Raw genomic sequence first — 22,758 nt, forward strand, 5'->3', positions numbered from 1 at the left:
TAGAAATAGTGAACAGGTTGTTAAACTACTGGAACATCAAATAACAAAGGAAAACATGCTATAAATTATTTAGGAATTGAACATTTTGGAAGAGTGACAATGTCTGCTTGTAAACACACATAAAAGACATCCCAGAAACTGTACCTATATTTGAGTTTTGATGGAGCTAAAATAATAGAAAATGTTTATAATTTGTACGTTAATTTGCCCAGATTATTTTAAGTATGTAGAAAAAAAAACTAAATTCCCCCACATGAACAGGTGGTTTCTTTTACTTTATTAACGTCACGCGCATGATCGAAGTTATTTCATTTGAAGATGCAGGTAACCATTTCTCTTCAGTAAGAAAAAAAGTGCGAGGTGTTGTTTAATAATGTACCTCAAGTTATAAGACAAAGAAGCATTTTTTATCAATAACGTTAATTACAACAAACAACAAACTGCAAACAATAATTTTCATCCCATCAAAGAAAAACACTCGGTGACCGCCGCGCATCTTGTGTGTGATGTGCCGCGAATTTTAATTATTCATTACTTGTCAATCATTTTGTGACGTCACACGTGGACCTTCCAAATAAGGCGAGTACTTCCCGCCCTCTTTACTCTCGATAGCCACTTCTGGTCTAAAACGCCACACCAAAAACTTCATAACTTTGCAATTAAGGCACCTGTTGTATTGCAAATTTGCAGGTATGTTTCGGGTAATGTGTCTGAGATCCTTGCCAAATTTCATGTCTGAGTAGTGTCTCTGTACGGAGTAATTAAATGTTTTATCTACCCTACCCCAAACTCAACTGGGATGTGGAATGCGTCATTGCACTTGCATAAAATATGAACGTTGGCGCTACTCCACACGACGAGGAGAGAAGTTGTTTTCAGACTGTCCAGAATTTCACCCTTTTTTCAGGCAAGTCTCCCATCATCCATGTCTTAAAACTAAGTAATCTGTATATTTATTTCTTCGTGACATGGCTGGTGGTCATTATGGGTTCTGTGTAACTTGAGATAGAGTGTTTTGGGTCATTCATAAAAGTATGTTTTCCCGGTCATTGTTTGTTTGCAGGTATTCCGTGTGAGTTGCAGATGGTCAGCGCATGAACGATGCCTCTGCTTCGGCGCCGAGAATTCAAACCACTAAAACCTCCACCAGATTTACATCCAACTGAGGAGGTTTTCGTCTGCAGACTCACCAATGAACTATTCAGGGATTACAAGTGAGTCTTCAAGATACTTAATACACATTTCACACGTGTTTTCATTAGTTAGTAATCTTGTTACGTGAGGTTGAATATGGGTGGACCAATGTGTGTACAGTTCTTAAAATTGCGCCATTTTTGTTCAGCCAGGCTAGCTGGAAGCAGCAGTCCATGGCCGACTTCAGGCTTAGGCTTAACCGCATACACACGGGGTACACACACATGCCGTGTGTGGAGGTGCCGGGGGTTTTAGACTGAACGGTCTAGCATGTTTAGAGACGTTCAAAGGGTTACATGTTACATGGTTCTACTTTGCATTGTGTACTGTAGTAAGGCATGGCTTGCCTAAATAAAAGCAAGCAAGAATGTTTGGTTCTTGCTCTGTCTGTGTGTGTTGTTTTTAAATGTTGTTCGTTCACACTCACTGACTCAGGCAGGTGTGTTTGTTTCTGATCTGCCGGGTGGGGGTCTTGGTTGGTCATCTTTATTGGGTTGGGGGGGGGGGGGTACTCTCCTTGAGTCTTTAACTTGGATTTGGTGTATGGAGGAAGGATGGTTGGGACGAAAGAAGCAAGAAGCAAAACAAGTTCCACCACAAAACCGTCCATGGCATGGCCATGTTGGATTTCTTTACTTACGAGAAGTTGACTTGGTTGGGGTGAACTTGGGTAGTTTATGTGGCAAGGGATCATTCGTACACCTTCATACACAGTACACTAGATTAATACTAATTCGAGCCACTGTGCCAATTATGTAACAATTAAAAAATAAATTTTATTGATTTTTGTGAAATTGTTGTTGTTTTGCTGTGTGGAAAAAGAGTTTCGTACAGGTTGTTTGAATTAGAAAATATGCCAAACCCGACTGCCACTTTTTCACTCATTTTAATTTCCAAAAACATGTATTGTTTTACTAAAGAAGGTTTTGTTTTGGGTTATTTTTTACTTATCCCAGTTAAGACTTTACTGCCATAATACATGATCTTACTATTAGGCTCATCAAGGGAAATATCAATCCCCCAGATTTCAATGCAAGAGTGGCCCAGTGTTAATGTACCAAGGTGTTGGTTTTTTATTTTGATATTGTGAGTTAGCTCCATCCATTTTAAACCACTGTTGTACAAGAAAGAAATCTGATTTTTGACATGAAATTATTTACAAAACGTGTGTAACCCAAATTTAGGAATACCAGTAGTGGAACTTTAAACTTACATAAATTCTTGTCGTTTTGAATTTTTAGGGGGAATAGGTTAACAACTTATTGATCTTAATTATGTTGCTACCATCATGAAATTTTTCCCACCAAAAGATACAGAACCAAGGCGGTAAGGGAAAAAAGAAGTCTGACACCCTGCATACAACAGTGGCAATGGCAGTTATAATGTTTTCATCATGAAAAGAACCAGACTATCTTTTACTTCCAGCCTCGATTTGGTTACATTGGGCGAATGGAAAGGCCATACCATGATAAAGGTTTTAAATCAGTACAGGATTACAATAGGAGACTTGAGAGAAGCTGGCGGCAGCAGACATAACGGTCCTTTTTTTGCGGCTCTGAGCGTGTGCGCACCTGCTCAGTATTGAGCATAGTGTAGGTCTGAGAATGCGTACTACTGCGCAGAAAGGACGGTCTTAAAGTCTCCCATTGATCTTTGTCAATGTGTATGTTTATTTTACTGGATTGGTCAAACGCTGGCGGACTAGTGAAATGACAAGCTAACTGGTCTTACTAGTTAGTCACTAAATAAGTAAAGGGCAAAAAGTTGAAATAATTCACAGTTTCACACAACTTTTTTCTTTGTTTCTGCAGTGAGTTCTTCAAGCGGACGATTCTTTGCAACAGTCTAGTATGGAGTTGCAGCATGACAGGCAAGCCTGGCCTGACGTACCAGGAGGCTATAGAGAGTGAAGTCAAGGCTAAACGCTACCTGGCAAGTTTCCCTGTGTACTTAGAGGCACCCGTACTGTACCTTGTGACCCTCACCAAGAGAGGGCGCTTAGCTGACCTCTGCGATGATGTATTTGTCTTCTCGAGGGATCGCTACTTTATTGGAGAGATTGTGGATGTGTCTCATAAGGGGACAAGGTAAGTACGGAGGTTGTGGACGAACATTTCTCTTAACAAAATATTGTGTTTGTGTACCTTGCCCGGTTGCACATCCTTGCAACACCGAGAGAAAATTGCTGTTCTTAGGGAAAACCTGAGGGAGGATTCCGCTGTGCCTCATAGCTCAGTTGGTAGAGCATTTGCCTCGAGTGTCGGGGGTCTTGGGTTCACATCCTATCTTGGCTCTGTAGCGATTTTGTAAAGATATACACCCATTATTACTAATTTGTTCTTTTAGTATCGTTTCCTTTCAACTCGGAGACAAGTTGCATGATGATTTATCTTGAGTTCTTGTTCAGATTGTCTCAAAGTTTAAATTTTTGTTGATCATGCAGGGAAACATGTCGAGTTGTGAGAGTTGTACCCCCGGTCGCCAATGACGAGTTGGCGAACGGTGAGTCAAGCGACAACGACGATGTCATCCTCGTTGATGACGACGGGCAGGAAGAAGTACTCAAGATGGGCTCACCAAAATCCAGGTAAGGGCAGAATGGTAGATGAGAAATTAGCCGTCGCAAACTGCTTACCAACCAAAAGGACCATTGGCATAATTGCAAAAAATTAGTCAATGGTCTGAAGTTTTGACCCAAGCAGAGTCTTTCTCGAAGGATAAAGAGAAAGCCTTTGAGATAGCCTTTAGAAAGACTCTGCTAGGATTGAAATGTCAGGCCATTAACTACTTTTTTGCAGAATGGTAGATAAAAAGTAAAATAAATGCAAAAATTTAAACACAACACCCTTCCAGCTATGAAATGGTAAAGCCCTCCGCCTCCCTCGGGTAAACAACTCCTTATAAGGGAATGCTGTGCGCGTCGCGCGTATTGCGTGATGTGGCACAACTGTTTCAGCCGTTGCTCTCGACCAAAAGGAATAAAAGAAACTGTCTTATAAGAACAGGTGCAAGGTCGCGTGTCACGCCCATGAATTAACCGGTCATAAACAAAGGTTTATACACACCCACGTGACGCGCTCTCCACCAATAGGAAAAGCGAAACTGAATATTTTTTGAAAGATGAAAGGTAGATGAAAGGTAGATGAGCACATTTATTACAAGCCTTGAAATAACCCACGTCACTCGCAGCAATTGGCCCTGTGCTTTTGCTGTGGTGCCCTCAGCAAGGTTCCAATGCAACTTACATTTTCCCCGTAGAGAAGTGCCCTTACGAGAGGACATTTTAATGTCTGCTTCGTGAAAATGTAAAACCATTTGTTTTTTCCTGTTAGGCCCCGTCCTCCACAGTGTCTAGACTCGAACGACTACAAGTACGTGGTAATGTCTCTACAAGGCAACGGCACCTATCAAGTGGAGTACAAGAACATTGGGTTAGTGATATATAAACTATAACAATATCATCGGAAGTCTTATATAGCGCCGGTATCTACCAACAAGGTACTCAAGGCACTTTGAATATACAGAAAGAGAGGTTATTGAAAGTTAAGAATACTGTGACCCAATTATGTAGCACCTTTGTTTACAAGGCATTTATCCGCCAGGAACACCAGGGTTCTTTTACATGCGTTACACAACACATGGGACCAACGGCTTTATGTCCAATTCGAAGGACGAAGCAATGGTTAAGTGTCTTGCTTAAGGACACAAGTGTCGGGGCTGGGCCACGACACTTCCATATTGTCTATCCTTCTACACAAATTGACAGAAAATGATGAAACGGCAGGCCTGGAATGCTCAATATGATGGTGAAAAATTCACCCCTGTATTCCAAGTTTGAAAAAGTGGAAAAACTGACGACTTTGTAAAAGCGTCTTTTGTTCCAGGTACTTAATACATGGAACATCAACAACAAAAAATATCCCATTACACTGTACACTGTTTACTCGGTAATTATCCCTGAATTCTGTGAAAACCCCACAGGCTATCACTCTGGTGGGATTCAAACCCATGACCTTTGCATTGCTTAATTGAGCAGATGTCTTGCCACTAGACCACCGAGCCAAATCTTTAAACACTGATAAAAAATGTTGTTTTGATGAACTTATTTGCAGGAGGAAAAAGGGTCTTTTCACACGTGATAAGAACAAACTATTCTTGAAGCAGCATTGCGCCATTGTCAACCATGTCTGGTGTGTTAAGGTAAGATATTTGTTGCACCCACTGTCAAAATCAGGTAATAATGTTGAAGCACCATGAGCGTCACTGCGTGATGGACCTGATGGCTATATAAGAAGCCACTATTATTTATGATTGTTTGTTTATCTTGACAGCGCGAGTACAAAGCCAAGTACAGTCTAAACAACAAGAGTTTCAAGGACTTCTACGGCGGGCCGCAGCCTCAATTTGTCTTCTCACCCGGGAAGAGAACCTGGAAGTGCAGCACGGAGATTGTGTCGTCGGAAGATGAGGACGATGATCTGCCTCTCTGTGAAGTCAAGAAGAAGGCTCAAGCCAAGCAGTTCAGAGACGGCAAACCAAAGAAAGAGGGATCTGGTGAGTAGATACATGGCTCGAAATGTACACTAGATGAACGCTGGTCCGCAGGCATTGGGCCAGTAAACTTATGAACGTCCGGCGGTCTTTGACTAATATAAACACCACTGCATTTTTATTTTATATTGTTCAATTCCATTGAGTATTGATGTGTTACCCTTGCAGATATATGAGGTAAATTTTCTCTTAGTGCTTGTTCCAAAAACAGCTCAAATGTAAAACTGTGTTGATAGTATATGGAAATGTGTTGATAGTGTTCTTCTCATATCTGGTCTTGTATGCTTCTTACACAATTCATATCAGATTTGTATTAAAGACAGTGGACACTATAGGTAATTGTCAAAGACTAGTCTTCACAGTTGGTGTATCTCAACATATGCATAAAATATCAAAGCTGTGAAAATTTGAGCTCAATCGGTCATCGAAGTTGCGAGATAATAATGAAAGAAAAAACACTCTTGTCACACGAAGTTGTGTGCGTTTAGATGGTTGATTTCGAGACCTCAAGTTCTAAATCTGAGGTCTCAAAATCAAATTCGTGGAAAATTACTTCTTTCTCGTAAACTACGTCACTTCAGAGGGAGCCGTTTCTCACAATGTTTTATACAATCAACCTCTCCCCATTACTTATCACCAAGAAAGATTTTTATGCTAATAATTATTTTGAGTAATTACCAATAGTGTCCACTGCCTTTAACCCATTAAGAAAGTAGGCATCTATAAACACAACTCATCTGTAAATTTGAGTGAAATAGTGTTTGTTATCAAAAATTAGAAAAACAACGACAGAGATCTCCTCCGTCTGAGCCGAAGAAACCCAAGATGACAATGGAGGAGAGAGAAGCTATCCGAGAGAGAATCCGCCAAGAGAAGATGATGATCAAGGAGCAACTCATCCTAGAGAGAGCCCAGGCTAGGGAGACCCTTAGACTGCAGAGGCTGGGCGAGAAAGAGGCAAGAAAAGAACAGATGAGGAAGATCATGGAGGAAGACCGTCTCAAGAAAATGAAGGTATGAAAGTTCATCAACAAGTGGCCTGATACTTCATGGAGGCAACGGAGGTGATTGCCTCCGTTGCCCCTTGCCATTGCCTTGGTGCCTTGTTATCCTACAGGCATATCCAGCTTTTGGGGGATGATTTCTAAGCATCTATACATTGTTTTAGGTTATGAATAATGATTTTGTTCTTCACTTTTTAGGAACGTGAAGCCTTGCGAGAGGAAAAGCGCATCCAAGACGAACACATGAGGGAGTTTAATCGTACAAGAGACGATCTGGAATGCGATGACCTCAAGGTAAGGTCACAACTTGTTAACATAAACACCCCTGTACATTTGTGGACTGTGTGTTATGCATTCGCCAAATAATGTCATATTGCAGGCTGAGTGGATGTTATTGAATGGTCAGACAGTAGGAGGGTTGACTGTGTACCATGTAGATATATTCAACACATGATATCATATTGTTGGCTGGCATGGTTTATGTATCAATCAAAACCACAATGGATGATATTGAATTGTCAGACAGTAGGAGGGTTGACTGTGTACCATGTAGATATATTCAACACATGATATCATATTGTTGGCTGGCATGGTTTATGTATCAATCAAAACCACAATGGATGATATTGAATGGTCAGACAGTAGGAGGGTTGACTGTGTACCATGTAGATATATTCAACACATGATATGATATTGTTGGCTGGCATGGTTTATGTATCAATCAAAACCCCAATGGATGATATTGAATGGTCAGACAGTAGGAGGGTTGACTGTGTACCATGTAGATGCATTCAACACATGATATCATATTGTTGGCTGACATGGTTTATGTATCAATCAAAACCACTGTGGGATGACATTGAATGGTCAGACAGTAGGAGGGTCAACAGAATCTAACTACATATCAAAGTAACTGTTAAGAAATTTGATTGTGTTAATGTGTGACTCCACTCCCATCCCACACTGCAGGATCTTCCGTGGCCAACACCTGTGAATATGAAGCTACCTCATGAGTTATTTGGTGACATGGTCATGCTGATGGAGTTCATGTATCACTTTAAGGACTACCTGGGTTTCAGTGATGACTTCCCTGATGGAATCACGCTTGGTGAGTACTCTTTCTAACAATCGTCATTGTCAGGTTTTTTTTGTACAAATCGAAATATCAGAAATTCAATATCGAGTGTATTCGATATTGATTATATCCCGTGTGCAAGATGAAGCCTAAAAACACTGCCAAAAAATACTCAAGCTAAATATACAAATTGCTCTGTCCGCCTGCTTGGTTTTGGTTTGCAATTATTATTACAGTTGCCGCTTCCGCTTGCTAGTCTGAGGAATTCAAATGTAAGCGATTAACTTGTGACCAAGTAAGTCATTTTACTATACATTATTCAAATCTGACTTGCAAACGGCTCATTAGGACACTGCCATATTACCTTCTTGTGAACCAACTAACAGGCCTTGAACTTTGCTCATGAAGGGGCACAGAAATGTTCCTCTGGTAAGATGAACTTCTACGACAGAAATTACAAAGGATCATTGCAAAGGGCATTACAGCAAAAGCACAGGGCACTTGCTGTATGCAGGCCTGATGCTTCACAGAGGCGATGAGGGCAATTGCCTCACTGCCCCCTGGTCTTGCCTTGGTGCCCTGGAAATGCTGACAGTAGAAACTTACAATATCCTCATAGGGTGCCTTTTACCAAGGAGAAAATGCATTGGTGCCCTTTCCCTTTCAAAAATGAAGCTTGCAGGACTGTGTATGTGTCGCGGGTTGGTTCCAGGCCCGAAGTCAAACTTAACCAGTCTTGTTCTACTTAAAACAGAGCAATTGGAGGAGAGCTTGATCAGTAATAAGGTGGAAGGATTATTCTACGACCTCGTTAACAGTCTCCTGACGGCGATCTTCAGGATGCAGGAAGAGGAAGAAGAGGATGAGAAGGTGGATCTTAAGGAACAGGAACACGATGCAACGTCAAGTAAGAGAAAACAAAATTGTTTGTTTAAATTTATATTTAAATGCTTTTCAGGAAAAATTTTGCAAAGTTTCAGATCAATGGGCCACTCGAGTTGAGGGCTATAAGGAAATGAAATACCAAGTTGAGGTGTGCCACATTTCCTTTGTACTGCTAGAAATTAATCCATTTATACCCCTGGAACAATTGTCAAGGTTTTCAAACATTTTTTTCAAGGACCCAGTTTTATTGATTTTCTTTGCAGCTGATTTGGCGGAAACTTTAGGTGACGATGACCCAACCTATGCAGCCATGACAAAAGCAGCAACTTCAGCTATGATCTGGCCACAAATACATCAAGGTGAGTAGATTGTCAGACATTCGTGCAGAAACTCAGCATTAGAGTTGAAAGATTCTCTTTGTTGAGAAATATTTGCCTTGTAGGTCCTTCTTAGGCGTTTTCAAGTAATAAACCACAAGGGTGCTTATGATTTATTTGGTATTTGTTCCAACCAGGTACACTTCTACGCCAGTTGCCCATTGATTCTACAACAATCTCAGAAGTCTTGCGTCTTCATTTCTTATCGTCTGGTTCCCGTACCACATCTGAGAACACCAAGTGGCGCTGGCAACAGAGGGGTGGCTTCAGTCCCCATGATGATCCTGGGCTGGAGTTCCGTATGCAAGACCCTGACATCTTGAAGACATTGACGACTGGAAACATGTTTGATCTGAGTCCTGGTAAGTCTGATCGATTTGAAAATCTAGAGCAGTTCTGATACTTCTCGGAGGCGTACATAGAGCTACGTTTGTACAGCGCACGGGATGGGCCGATGAGCAACCTTCTTATGAGAGTTGGATGCGAGGGGAGGATTTCCTTTGGAGAAGCAATCACCACATGATATCACATTCAAAAGTGTTGAAAAGTGTTGAAACATTGGTGTGACACGCGAGCTTGCACCTGTGCCTATAAGACACTTCATTCCTATTGGTCGAGAGCAACGGCTGAAACAGTTGTGCAACATTTCGTCTTGGTAAAATTATCAAGTCCAAACCACTAGTTTAAACCACTTATTATTATTATTATTATTATAACTTTTTGTGTATTTGTTTATGGCAGCATCCAAAATGAAGATCCTGACCTCTGTCTGTGGCCAGTTGCTGAGCTATGTAACAATGCGGGACATTATTGAAGAAAGCTTGGAGACATTCCAGACCTCTCGTAAGGAGTGGAGAGAACTTGCAAGACTGGAGCTGAGAAGAGAGCGTGAAGAGGCAACAGCCAGGTAAATAGAGAACCGATTACGAAGCTTTGATTACAAATCAATGTCTTTGATACCAGGGATGGGTTTACTGATCCATCAAAACAACAGTGGATGATATTGGAAATAATGTGTTTGGTCTAATAACACAACTGTTTAAGAACTTCATTGTGTCAACTCATTGCGACCAGATCCTTGTCTTTGGTATCGGTGTCAGTGATAATTTCAAATGGTAATTGTTTTTCTTGACAGATGGAAGCGACGATTGGAAGAGCGTGCTTTAGAGAGAGATCATGATAGTCTCAGAAGAGAGATGAGAGAACGGGAACGTGAAGCCCAGCTCCGACAAGACCAGCAGCGACAAGACCAGCAGTCTACAGAAATGGAAGTCATCAACCTGGACAGCAGCTCTGAAAATGACGACGATGAGGAGGTGAAAGTTAAAGACTCTGTGAAGATCAACGAGCCGGTGGATCTTACCGATCTTGTCGCCAGGTTGGAGAGCCTGAAGCCGTTACCAACTCAAGAGGAACTGGAGATGAGGCAGAAGAAGGAAGAGGAGGAGAGTGTCGCCATCAAGGCGGAGTACACCAAGAAGAATCGGGAGTATCGCTTGGAGATGGCCGAGGCAGCGTCGCGGTACAGCATCGCGCCCCTTGGAGAAGACAGGATCTACAGACGGTTCTGGTTGTTCAGCTCTGTGCCAGGATTGTTTGTCGAGCGAGACATGTTGTACCTCGCCGACATGGACTTCAGCCCTGTTCCGCAGAAAGTGGACATTAAGTTGTCGCCGTCTAAGACCAGCTTACCCGAGGTTCAGATGGATATTAAATCCGAAGGAGATAAAGAACAAGATACGTCGACGAGTAGTAACAAGGAGAACATTGACATGGAAGCTGTCAATGGAGAAATGGAAGTGGACGCTTCTCCACCCCAAGAGAAACTTGTGAAGGACCTCCTGATGGAGAATGGTGTGGTCAAGGAGGTCAAGCAGGAGGTCAAGCACCAATTACCCGACCCATGCATGCAGCAAAGGGAAAACGTTAAATGGGCCTACTACAGTACTCCTGAGGAACTTAACAGTCTACTAAACACACTCAATCGCCGTGGCTTCCGTGAGAAAGCTCTGAAGGAGACGATCCTCCACGAGATGATGCGGATCGAGGAGTCCCTCAAGGACGTGCCCCTGGAGGCCCTTAATAGCATCGAGAAAGATGAGGTTGAGGAGGTGGCCGAGACCACCAAACAGGGCGTGGCACGACAGGTGGTGGTCAAGATGAACAGTGGCAAGAAGGGTCTTGTGTCGGATAAGGCCAACGGGGATGAGGCTTTGGAGTTACTTCTCAGGGAACAGTTATTGGATATTGAAGAGAGGGTCTGGAACGGAAGCTTGGGTATCATCAAGGTAAGTAGCAGAAAGTTGACTTCTCAAATGAGCCTCAGGCACCTTCTTTAAACTATTCCAAGAACCCAATTTGGGTTCGAATCCCCAGCAAGACACTTTACCATTGCCTCGTCCTTCGGATGGGATGGAAGCCGTTGGTCCCTTGTATACCATGACATGGTGCTAAGGATTAGGTCTTATATCTCAAACTTCGTCCCACTCCTTGCAGTAATAATACCTGGTGCTTTGTATCCTTTGGCAAAAGGCACATTATAAATACGGATATTATTATTATTATTATTATTAATTTCATAGAGCTGCTAAGCAGACGATCTGACATGGGGATTCTAGACATGGGGATTCTAAAATGTTAGGCCGGTAGAATGGTACCTGTCCTTAAAAGGGTCTGTGTACCATTGGTGAATGGTGAATGCCAATAAAAAATTATGTGGTAAGAACTACGGCAGCTTTGGATTGTTAGTACAATGCATTTTGAGAAAGATTTACTTTCTCAAAATAGTAAGTATAATAAAAAATATCGAAGTCTTATATAGCGCAGGTATCTATCAAACAAGGTACTCAATGCGCTGAGTATAATACAAACTTTCAGAAAGATAGGTTATTGCAGTGATGAATTCTGAGACCCAATTATTTAGCACCTTATAAGGGTTTACAAGGTGCAACGGCGCATACAGCAGCCACAGCCAGGAACATCCGGGCGAACCCCTTCTCTTTTAGAAAAGTGCACTGGGTTCTTTTACATGCATTACATAACACATGGGACCAACAGCTTTACGTCCTATCCGAAGGATGAAGCAGTGGTTAAGTGTCTTGCTTAAGGACACAAGTGTCACGGCTGGGGATTCGAACCCACACTCTGCGTTTTTGGAAAAACATACCCGTTTTTATCACCAAAAGTTTGAATATAGGGATCGTTAACTAATACTGCTTCTAAGATTATGTGTATTCCTAGAAGGGGTTATTCTTCCTGTTGGAGATATTGACTCTGGATTTTCGGCGATATCTCAAAAATGCCGCCACCTTTTGAAGCGAAATTTTCATGGGCTAGTTTTATTGTACATCTACATTTATATAGGAGTGAAACATTAAAACTTTTCCCAAAACCAAATGTGTACAGACCCTTTAAAGGGAAAGTACACGTTTGGTATTTACTTAAAACAAATGTTAACTTAAAAACTGACTTGGTTATGAGCATTGGAGAGCTGTTGATAGTATAAAACATTGTGAGGAACGGCTCCCTCAGTAAAATATTAAAAGACTTCTAGCCAGATGTCTTTTATTCCTAGCGTAGCATAGATTTTGAGAAAGAGGTTATTTCTCAGTAAAATATTAAAAGACTTCTAGCCAGAAGTCTTTTATTCCTAGCTGAAAGCACACAAACCCGTTCAACAAGGGTGTTTTTTCTTTCATAATTTTCTTGCAACTTTGATGACCAATCGAGACCAAATTTTCACAGGCTTGTTATTTAGTGTTATTTTGTTCTGTATGTGTGTCTTTACTAAAGGTTGATAAGAGAGCCGACTGGATCAGCGCCATCGAGCAGGGATCCTTTGACCGTCAGTGTAAAGAGATCAGTTGGGGTCCGTTGTACGCTCGCTCCATCCTGGATGACAAAGACTTCCTCAACATGTCAATCTCCGATCTACCCAAGCTGGAGGAGGGCACCACTGGGAATAAAAAAAACAGGTTAGTTGGATTAAAGAACTTGGATATGTTGAGCTAGGTTTTACAAAAACAAATCAGTAACAGACCTGGGTTAAATGTCACGGCTCTGCTTACTGCGTCATTCTGCTCTTGCATCCCAGCCCCTGGTGTGTTGTTCTCAGAAAGGCAAGACAATTTTCCTTTTGCCAAGGGAAACTCTACTTTTCTGCTTGGGCAATCAGGCGTGCAACTTTTCAGCTGATAAGCTTAATTCCTCTTTTTCTTTTCAAAACAGTGCCATAGAAAACTGAAAAACACTGTACAAAAGTAAAGTGTGATCAGCCATCTCTTTTTTTTTTTTTGCAATTAGAAAGTTGCATGTCTGGGCACTTGAACTCCAACGGTAGGCATGTAAACCTGCATAAAAAAGACTTGATAGACAATGAAACCATTCTGTGTGGTCTGTGGATCAGTTTAGATGTTTAATAGTTATTTCCCAAACTTGAACATTCATTAGGTTGGCGGAGCTACGGCGTGCAGATGCTACAGGGTCACCGTCATCGACTCGATGCAGCACGCCTACCAACCCATCCGAGAATGTCGTCAGGGACTTGGCCTGTGCCTTACTCCAGGTGTCTCAGGGAATTGAAGCCAAGTATCTGAAAGCTCCACTGGGTGCGTACACAATTGTTGATTATAAATGTTTAGTTTTATTGTTGGATGCTGTTAATCACTGTACAGTCAACACTCTCTTACTGTTTGACCATTTATTATCATCCACTGTGGTTATGAATATTAGATAAGCTATTTCAGCCTGCAGTTTGATATACGTCATCAGGCAACCCTCCTAATGTCTGACCATTCAATAATCTCAGAGCTGTGTATTGAGAAAGTTGCGACAACTTGCGATTAGAATTCATTTTTGGTTCAAAATGTATCCAATGGATGTTAATTTCCATATGCTATACATCTAAGGAAACATTTTGCAGACAATAATTTATTTCTTACCATCTGACATCATCTGATAGGAGCGGAGGATACCGGTCGATATGCAGCCATCAGAAAGAGCAAGAGGATGCAAGAGAAACTTGAAGGCAAAGAGGAGAGCGAGGATGAGGAGGAAGGTAAGTCTCTCTGACCAAGAACGTTTGACAAAAGACTTTCCAAAATTTAACCCTGCAGTGCCTTTTGTAATGCTATGCAATTTGAAGTGTAAGTTGATACTTACATTGGTAGAATTCGCAATTGAAAGGTGTTGCTCTTTCCACAAAGTACCACAGGAGGCTGTGGAACCAAAGTACACAGTACTGATAATACAAGCTGTACAGACAGAAGAAACCCATGCACCCCAATGCTAGCCTAGAAGTTGTGGTACTTTGTGGAAGTCTTTGCCATCTCCTGCCAACTGACTCTTTCCACACAATACCACAGGAGGCTGTGGAACCAAAGTACACAGTACTGATAATACAAGCTGTACAGACAGAAGAAACCCATGCACCCCAATGCTAGCCTAGAAGTTGTGGTACTTTGTGGAAGTCTTTGCCATCTCCTGCCAACTGACTCTTTCCACACAATACCACAGGAGGCTGTGGAACCAAAGTACACAGTACTGATAATACAAGCTGTACAGACAGACGAAACCCATGCACCCAATGCTAGCTTAGAAGTTACTTTGTGGAAGTCTTGTGTTATCTCCTGCCAACTGACTCTTACTGCAAAATACCACAGCAGTCTGTTCACAGTACAAAAGACGGCTGTACAAATGGAATGAACTGATGCACCCAATGCTAGCCTAGAAGTTGTGGTTCTTTGTGGAAGTCTTTGCCATCTCCTGCCAATTGACTCTTTCCACAAAATACCACAGGACACTGTACACAGTACACAAGCCACCTGTACAAATGGAATGAACCGGTGCACCCAATGCCAGCCTTGAAGTTATGCGCTAATAGTCTGCAGTTAACTCATTAATGGAATGTTTTTTGCTTATCATGTCTGAGCAGCTGACAAGAAGCCCAGAAAGACGTGTCGTGAGTGTTGGGAGGAGTCCCTGATGGCAGCCACCAGCCTTCCTCAGATCTTCCTGCATCTCTCCACGCTGGAGCGCTCCATCATCTGGTCCAAGTCCATCCTGAATGCACGATGTCGTATCTGTAGACGCAAGGGAGATGCAGAGCAGATGCTGCTATGTGACGGGTGCGACAGAGGCCTTCATATGTACTGTCTCAAGCCCAAACTAAAGGTCCGTATTTTTTTCTACAGAAAAGTTCATTCCTCCTTTACTCCCCCCATCTTTGTAGTGAAAAGACAAGCTAACGGGGCCCTCTGGCCAGTCACTAAAAAATGTTAAGGGCAAACCCTGCTTATGCTTTACCGTTACTTTCATCTAATTGCAGAAAGTACCTCAGGGTGAATGGTACTGCAAAGACTGCAAGCCCAAGGAGATTCACCGCAGTCCGAGGAAACAGCGGCGTAATATGATGAAGAAAGAGGAGGTAGAAGAAGAGGAGGAGGAGGAGGAGGAGGAGGCATCATCCGAAGAAGAAGAAGAAGAAGAAGATGAAGAGCAGGAGGCAGATACCTCATCTGAAGAAGAAGAAGAAGAAAGTGAGGAAGAGGAAGAGGAGGATAGTGATGCGGAGGACAGTGAGGAGGCGGCCAGCGATGCTGAGATGGAGAGTGACGACGAAGAGTAAGAATTCATCTTTATTCATTTTTATCACTCTTCAGTTTCTTTTGGTGTCATCGTCAAGTTAATATTCCTATTTCTCTTTTCTAAGAAGAAACTGAATTTGTTACACTTTTGTATGAATCAGGCATGATATTCAACCTACTTTAGTCTGTTTTTGCGATTATTGAGCCCACAAAAGGGGCACCCATTTCATTTTGCCAAGCGCACTTCCTCTGGGCAATCCGAAATTTCATGGGAAAGTTTTGAAGGGTCAACAAGGTCAAGACAGGGGCAAGGAATGCCATGCCCTCTGTGTTATTCCAAATTGAAAGTGAACCAGAAACCTGGTTTCACTTTGCAAAGGGCACTTCCAGTGGTCAATAAGAAATTCTATGGGTATCTTTAAAAGGGGCATCAAGATAAAGACTGGGGCAATAGATGCCCTGCCCTGTGTGTAATTTAAGGCCTGCTAATGAACCAGAAACCTGGTTTAATTTTGTAAGGGGCACTTCCTGTGAACAATCAGAACTCAGAATCAAGGCTGGGGCAATATCCTTCGTGTAATTCCAGTTCTGAGAATGAACCGGGAACCTTTTTCAATTCTTAGTAAATTCTCTGGGGTAGATTTGTAGATGAACCTTTTTCTTTCTCCCTTGTGACTCGTGTGATCTTCATGTGATCTTCATGTGATCTTGATGTGACGATCAAATCTTTGAGTTCTTCTGGTGACTCTTTCATTGCAGTATCGACCACAATGATACATGTGGATGGTGCAGACACGGGGGTGATATGGTACTGTGCCATAGGTGCCCCTCTGCATTCCACATGGAGTGTCTGCAGCCGCCCCTGCATAAATTCCCCCGCCGGAAATGGTTCTGTCCAACGTGCTCTAAGCATTTGCCTAATGGGTAAATTTTCAAAATTCCCTTCAGTGTTTTTTGTTTTAAATCTTGGCTGCATCCCTGCATGTAAAAACTTGACCCTCCCTGAGACCACACCTACAAAAAAAAATCCACCCTTCCACTCCCTTTGTGTGCTTCGTATGAAAAAAATAGAAAATGATGAATCAATTAGAATTTAACTTAATCAATATAATTGTAAGTTCTCATTTCATTAGAAACACATTCATGAGTGTATGAACTAATGTTCTGCGCCTTGAACACCCAGTAGGGTGGATACGTGCGCATTACAAGTCTTATTATTATTATTATTATTATTATTAAGGTTGCACGCACGGCAAAGTGTTGACATTTACAATAGTATTGGGTAGTTCACATATAAGCCTCTAAACCGGATAACACAATTTCCTGCAAAAATATTAAGCACAATTCACATCAGTGCGCTTATTAATTAGCATTCACATTTATGTGATATGCGGCCAATCACCGACACAGTACAAACTCAACCCTCCCACTGTCTGACCATTCAATATCGTCCACTGTGGTTATGAATGATGGATAAACTATGTCAGCTTGCAATATGATATCATGTGGTGAATGAGACTCACTTGAGTACACTGTCAACCCTCTTATTGTGTGACCATTCAATATCATCTACTGCCATTTTGAATGATACATGATGCCAGCCTTTAACATGATGTTATGCAGTGAATACTCCTACATTACACAGTCAACCCTCCTGCTGTGTGTTAATAACACTGAGTTCTGATAAATCGCTTTATCACACGCGAAGGGTGTATCAAAGTGCTCAGTTTTTCTGCAAGGCTTGTGGAGCTAGGTTTTTTAAGTACATACGTATGAGACCCTATAGACCGTATTGAATAACCCCTTTTGGCTATGAAAAGTCGCCATCTTGTAGGGCAAACGATATGCGCGTCCAAATGCGTACATCATCGAAGCACGAAGCACGCAGCACGCCACATTCTTAGTTTGATTACTACGGCACATGCACGCACACACACATGCACACGCTCCCAGACTCTATCTTGTAGGTGAGATGTTTGAACGGTGACATCATATTAAATACGGTCTATTAGTTTACATTATCTAGCACCATGTAATGGTTTACAAGGTGCTGTGGCTCAGTATGCCGCCGATCAAACCAGGAATACCCTGGCGAACCCCTTCTCTTTTCGATAAGTGCACAGAGTTCTTTTACATGCATTAACACAACACACATGACATAGGGCTTTATGTCCCATCCCAAAGATGCTGCAATAATGGTTTTAAAGTGTCTGGCTTTTAAGGACACAAGTGTGTCGACTGGGGTTCGAACCCACACTTTGCTGAGCAGAAACCGAGAGCTTGAGTCTGGTGTTCTTATTTGCTCGGCCACAACACATTGTGCAGTTACTGATTCAGACTTACCAAACTGTCCTACATCTACTACACTAATATCATAATCAACATACAAAAGCATGCGCTAAACTTGTATCCATCCACGTTTTTATAGCCTTAAATTTGTTTTTAAATGCCTTAATCTGTTTTGAATGACCTACATGTAGTGCAGTAGTAACAACCCAAAATTGTCATTTAACTCATTGAACTAAGCACCTAATACCCTGTAGTCTTCAAGAAATTTAGCTAGCAACATCGCCGACAATAGTTGATGTATTCTGTATTACAATACAATGTGTGATGACTAGTTATAATATAAGTTTTCAGACAAACACGAGTGGAATGCGGAAAAATATAGCACATCTGCATCCCATATGCAACAAGGCTGAAGCTGTTGCATGTATTGTAACACGATGCAAACCACCTAAATGCTTTACAAGAACCCATTTTTCTGTGTAATATATTGATAGCATGGTAGTTTTAGCTAACCGTTCTGTCCTGTCGTTGTGTATCGTTGATTGTTTACTCATGTGTCTGCCTGCAGACTTCTGTGTATTCGAACTGTATGGGGGCTGATGAAAAGAACATTTTCACAAATTAAGCAAAAGTGTGACGTCACAACACAAATGACATTGTCAATACAAGTCTTTTAAAGATGATTCTTAGTGCGTTGTGACATCTGGGCTTGGTGCTCCTTTAAAAGTCACCCACAGACTTGAACATATTGAAAATGGCCATGCCCTCTCAAAAGGTAATTTTCCAGGCCAAATGCAAAGTACCGATGAATCTTGGTTCCCCACAATGTTTGAATATGCAGTTTCCATTTATTTGTCTCTAAGCTTTTGTCAATGCTTCATTCTTCCCTCTTCCCGATACTCTGCTTTTTGTTGTTGTAAGTGTAAGTAAAGGATTGAAATGTAAACATGGCTGCTGCACAGCTGTAATAGATCCAAAGCTTTTGTGTTTAGAAGGTCACAGTACCCGTTCAATTGTAAAACCATTTTGTGTACACTTGTTATACATTGGCAATTCCGCATGAAATATGCCAACTGATATAATTTTAAAGGGAGAATGAAACCTTTCCTAGTTTTCTTTTGTCAAAGTGCAGTTGCACACCTGGTAGGTCAAGTGCTGTGAGATAGTATTCAGCGACACATTTTCCTGTTGGCTTCTGCATGCTTTTATTTATTTGCGTCATCTTTAATGAGGGTAAACTTATATCAAAACTCAGTATAAAAATTGTATTAGTAAAAAACATTATTGCATATATTAAGCCATCAAAGTTGTTAAAAAGGAATGACACCATGGGCTCCTGCTTAAAGGCACTGGACACAAGTATCTGAAAGCACACAACTTGTGCGACAAGGGTGTTTTTTCTTTTATTATTATCTCGCAAATTCGACAACCAATTGAGCTAAAAATTTGCACAGGTTTGGTAATTTGTGCATATGTTGAGATACATCAAGTGAGAAGACTGGTCTTTGACAATTACCAAAGGTGTCCAGTGCCTTTAAATAGCAATTATTTTCACAGAATTGTAAGATTAATTGTAGATTGTAGACACGTGTAAAATAGCACTCAAAAGGAAGCAGTATATATTTGAGCTGGTCATTTGTACCTTTGTAATAAGACAAATAATGCATTGGTTTCAGGGGTTATGCAAGTGACGCCGACGCCCATGATGACACCTGTACTAAGTGTAGGCACGGCGGTGAGCTGATCTGCTGCGACACGTGCCCCAAGGCTTTTCACATGGAGTGCTGTATACCAGTCATGTCTCGTATCCCTAAGGGACAGTGGAGCTGTGAAGTGTGTAAGAAAGGAACAACCAAGGGTGCTAAGAAAAATCAAAGCTCAGGAAAATCTAAGGGTGAGATTTCTAGAGGATTAATAAACATTGTAATAACAAAATCATGCTTAACATAATGAGGTTACCAGCCAAGCTCTCGTGTCACATGCTGAATGTTTGACTGGTATCCTGCCTGATTTTGCCAAGTAGAAAAGTGTTTTCCTTCTGCTTAAGCAGCTCTATGAAATTGGAGCCAGAAAGAAGTCTTCCGGCCTTGAGTTTCAAATTTGAGAGGGCAAGGCCATTTTCCTTTTGGAAAGGGCACTTCAATTTGTATGAGGAAGTTTTGAAAGGGGCACCGAGGCCAAGACCAGGGGCAGCAGAGGGCTGAATTCTAAAATCTACTCCACCATAGCAGAACAAATAGCAAGAAATGTTTCAATAGCAGTGTATTCAGCAAAGTAGATCCAGGTTGAAGTGAGCCATGATAAATTGTCGTTATGTCTGTTGTCACTTAGCCCCCCCCCCCCCAAAGTTTGTTGTTGTTTGTGAAATACTTTATCTTATTTAACAACCTACTTAAGAAATCCTTTTTTGTGGTTTAGGTCTTGTTTCTTTAGTTAATTATTTTAATTATTTATTTAAAGAAAGATTGTTATTGACTTTTTGCCACAGCGAGTCCAGCAACAAATAGTTCAAGCAAAAACTCCACCCCAAAGGGTTCAACAAGCTCCAAGAACGCGACCCCCAAAGGTGCCACGCCTAAAGAAGCCACACCCAAAGCATCCACATCTAAGAATACCCCAAAGACCACACCCAAAGGGGGCAAAGCACAGGCCAAGTCAACCCCAGCGAGTGGTAAAGCCAAGGCGGGGTCATCTCAGAAGACGACCCCGAAGGAAGGGCGGGGCAGCAGGAGACAGTCCTCCGACTCGCGGTCCTCAACTCCCGATGTGGACGTCAAGAAGATGAAGATGATAAAAGGGGTGAAGGTTGTCCTGACTGCTCTCAATGGTGGTAGCAGGAAGCAGAGATCAAGGAGCCAGTCTTTGGATGATGGTAATGTTTGATTCTTTAATTGATGTAACAATTTTCCCTTCCCATGCAAGGTTTTAGCTAGGATTTGTTAAAAAGGGTGTCCAAATTTGCTGGAACTTTAAAAACTGGGTGTTCAAATGGTACATACGCTATTGGTTGGCAAATGCCAGATATGATTTCATTTTCATTTATGATTCTGGTTGTGAAGCCAAGTACTCCTATGAAAGCAAACTTATTCGCTACACTAGCCAATAACCCCCTAGACAGAACAGATTTTCAGTTTTAGATGTGGGACGAAAAACCTAGAGTAATTTTCCAGAGAAACCCGCCACGCAATGAGCTAGGGACTCGAACCCAATCCACACAGTTCCCCTGGCAGGATTTTAACCGGGGTTCTAGAGGTGGAAGGCTAGTAAAGATACCACTACGCCAACCCGAACACCCAAGAGTGGTGCACTAGGCTTGAACCCACCGAATTGTTTTCAAAGGTTGTTCAATCTAGTTTCATTTTTTGATTGATAGGTTCGGCATCGGAAGATTCGGGTCCTTCCTCCGTCTACCGGAGGGTGTCGTCCACTGGGCGTGGTAGTCAAGAGATGAGACAATTGACCCATTGTGAGGAGCTTCTGAAGGAGATGGTCAAACATCCAGAAGCAAGACCCTTCCTCTCTGCAGTCAGCAAGAAGAATGTGAGTACTTTGTTTGGACTGTTGTTGAATTGGTTCTTACTGCATTAGCCGTCTACGCTCCGTGCCCCACAAGCCTGCAGTGAAGACATGGTCCGTTATGAAAGCTCGATCTAGGAGGCTGGCGGGGCCTGGGACATGGCCCTGACTTGGTGCAAAGAAAGTCTTCCCAGAGCACCGCAAAGCTTTGTAACATTTGTCAAACAAGTTCACCAGCCAGTTGGAAACATTTGAAAGTTGTGGCGGCACAACCGCGCACAGAACAAACTGTGGGGATATGTCTTGTGTAGATCCATTTGCCACATGGTATAGTGTTGTGTCTATCATTTGAAACCACAATGGATGATGTTGAACGGCCAGACAGTAGGAGGGTTGACAGTGTGTACTATGTAGATATTTTTATCACTTGATATCATATTGCAGGTATGCATGGCTTATTTATCATTCAAAATGATATGAATGGTCTGACAGTAGGAGGGTTGACAGTGTACTATGTAAATGCATGTACATTTTTCAACAAAAGAATGGTCTACAATTATTCTGTTATCTAAGTACTTTAAGATTTAGCAAAATATTTCCTTGCATCTCTATACACTCTTCAAAAGCTTAATACTTTTTTCAAAAAGCTTGGTACACTTTTCCAAATTTGTATACAACTTTCAAAAGACTAAAAAGCTTTATACTCTTTTCAAAGCTTCAAACACTTTTCAAAAGCTTTTTACTTTTCAAAGCTAGACATTTTGACAGGACTGTAACTCAATTTTATTTTGTTGTTTCTATTCAACTACAGGTGCCAGACTACTACAAGATTATCAAGCGGCCGATGGACTTTGCCACGATGCAGACAAAAGTCAACGCCGTGGAGTACCGCGGCGCCACCGAGTTCATTGCAGACGTCCAGTTGATTTTCACCAACTGTCAACAGTACAACCAGCCGTATAGCGACACGTACAAGTCAGGGACCAAACTCAGGGCCTTCTTCGAGAAGAGACTTAAGGCGTTGGGGATCAATGTGGATAGCGGGGAGGATAAACAGGCGGGAGAAACCACGAACGAGAAAACGCAACCGCCTAAAAAGAAGGCAAGACGGAGATGAGCGTTTTTCGGCTCTAATTGATTGAGTTTTGAAAGAATATGAGTTTAATCGGTAGCCGGCAGTCTCTTCGTTTTAGACTTCAGGCCTGGAATTACACGCGCAGGCCACAGAGACCATTGCCTCTGTTGCCCCTGGTCTTTGCCTTGGTGCCCCTATGAACTTACAG

At 41.9% G+C, this 22,758-nt stretch overlaps 1 protein-coding gene across 4 annotated transcripts; it reads left to right on the forward strand.

Moving 5' to 3' along the window:
* The first annotated feature begins 603 nt into the window (after positions 1-603).
* On the forward strand, positions 604-22,742 carry LOC117291008 (bromodomain adjacent to zinc finger domain protein 1A-like). Of its 4 annotated transcripts, none has more exons than XM_033772613.1 (25): positions 604-690; positions 1,064-1,214; positions 3,006-3,281; positions 3,638-3,781; positions 4,527-4,625; positions 5,307-5,394; positions 5,526-5,748; positions 6,524-6,759; positions 6,948-7,043; positions 7,719-7,857; positions 8,579-8,731; positions 8,973-9,068; positions 9,224-9,448; positions 9,828-9,993; positions 10,222-11,374; positions 12,879-13,060; positions 13,536-13,693; positions 14,047-14,142; positions 15,019-15,257; positions 15,412-15,707; positions 16,430-16,594; positions 19,636-19,853; positions 20,448-20,831; positions 21,333-21,499; positions 22,287-22,742. In XM_033772613.1, exons 2-25 carry the CDS (start codon positions 1,102-1,104, stop codon positions 22,590-22,592), a joined length of 5,418 nt encoding a protein of 1,805 aa, XP_033628504.1. In that variant the 5' UTR covers positions 604-690; positions 1,064-1,101; the 3' UTR covers positions 22,593-22,742. The 4 variants fall into 4 exon arrangements, with proteins under 4 accessions (XP_033628504.1, XP_033628499.1, XP_033628505.1 ...); XM_033772608.1 differs by lacking the exon at positions 604-690 and adding an exon at positions 802-907; XM_033772614.1 differs by lacking the exon at positions 604-690 and adding an exon at positions 802-901 and having other exon boundaries at positions 1,057-1,214.
* The last annotated feature ends 16 nt before the right edge of the window (positions 22,743-22,758 follow it).

The sequence above is a fragment of the Asterias rubens genome, chromosome 1 (genome assembly GCF_902459465.1).
Source record: "Asterias rubens chromosome 1, eAstRub1.3, whole genome shotgun sequence".
NCBI lineage: Eukaryota > Metazoa > Echinodermata > Asteroidea > Forcipulatida > Asteriidae > Asterias > Asterias rubens.

Bases quoted from the DNA above. Each gene is read 5' to 3' on its own strand.
- LOC117291008 (XM_033772613.1), top strand. From the start codon at position 1,102: ATGCCTCTGCTTCGGCGCCGAGAATTCAAACCACTAAAACCTCCACCA. The intron at 3,782-4,526 runs GTAAGGGCAGAA...TTTTCCTGTTAG, and splicing joins ATGGGCTCACCAAAATCCAG to GCCCCGTCCTCCACAGTGTC. The intron at 19,854-20,447 runs GTGAGATTTCTA...TTTTTGCCACAG, and splicing joins AAGCTCAGGAAAATCTAAGG to CGAGTCCAGCAACAAATAGT.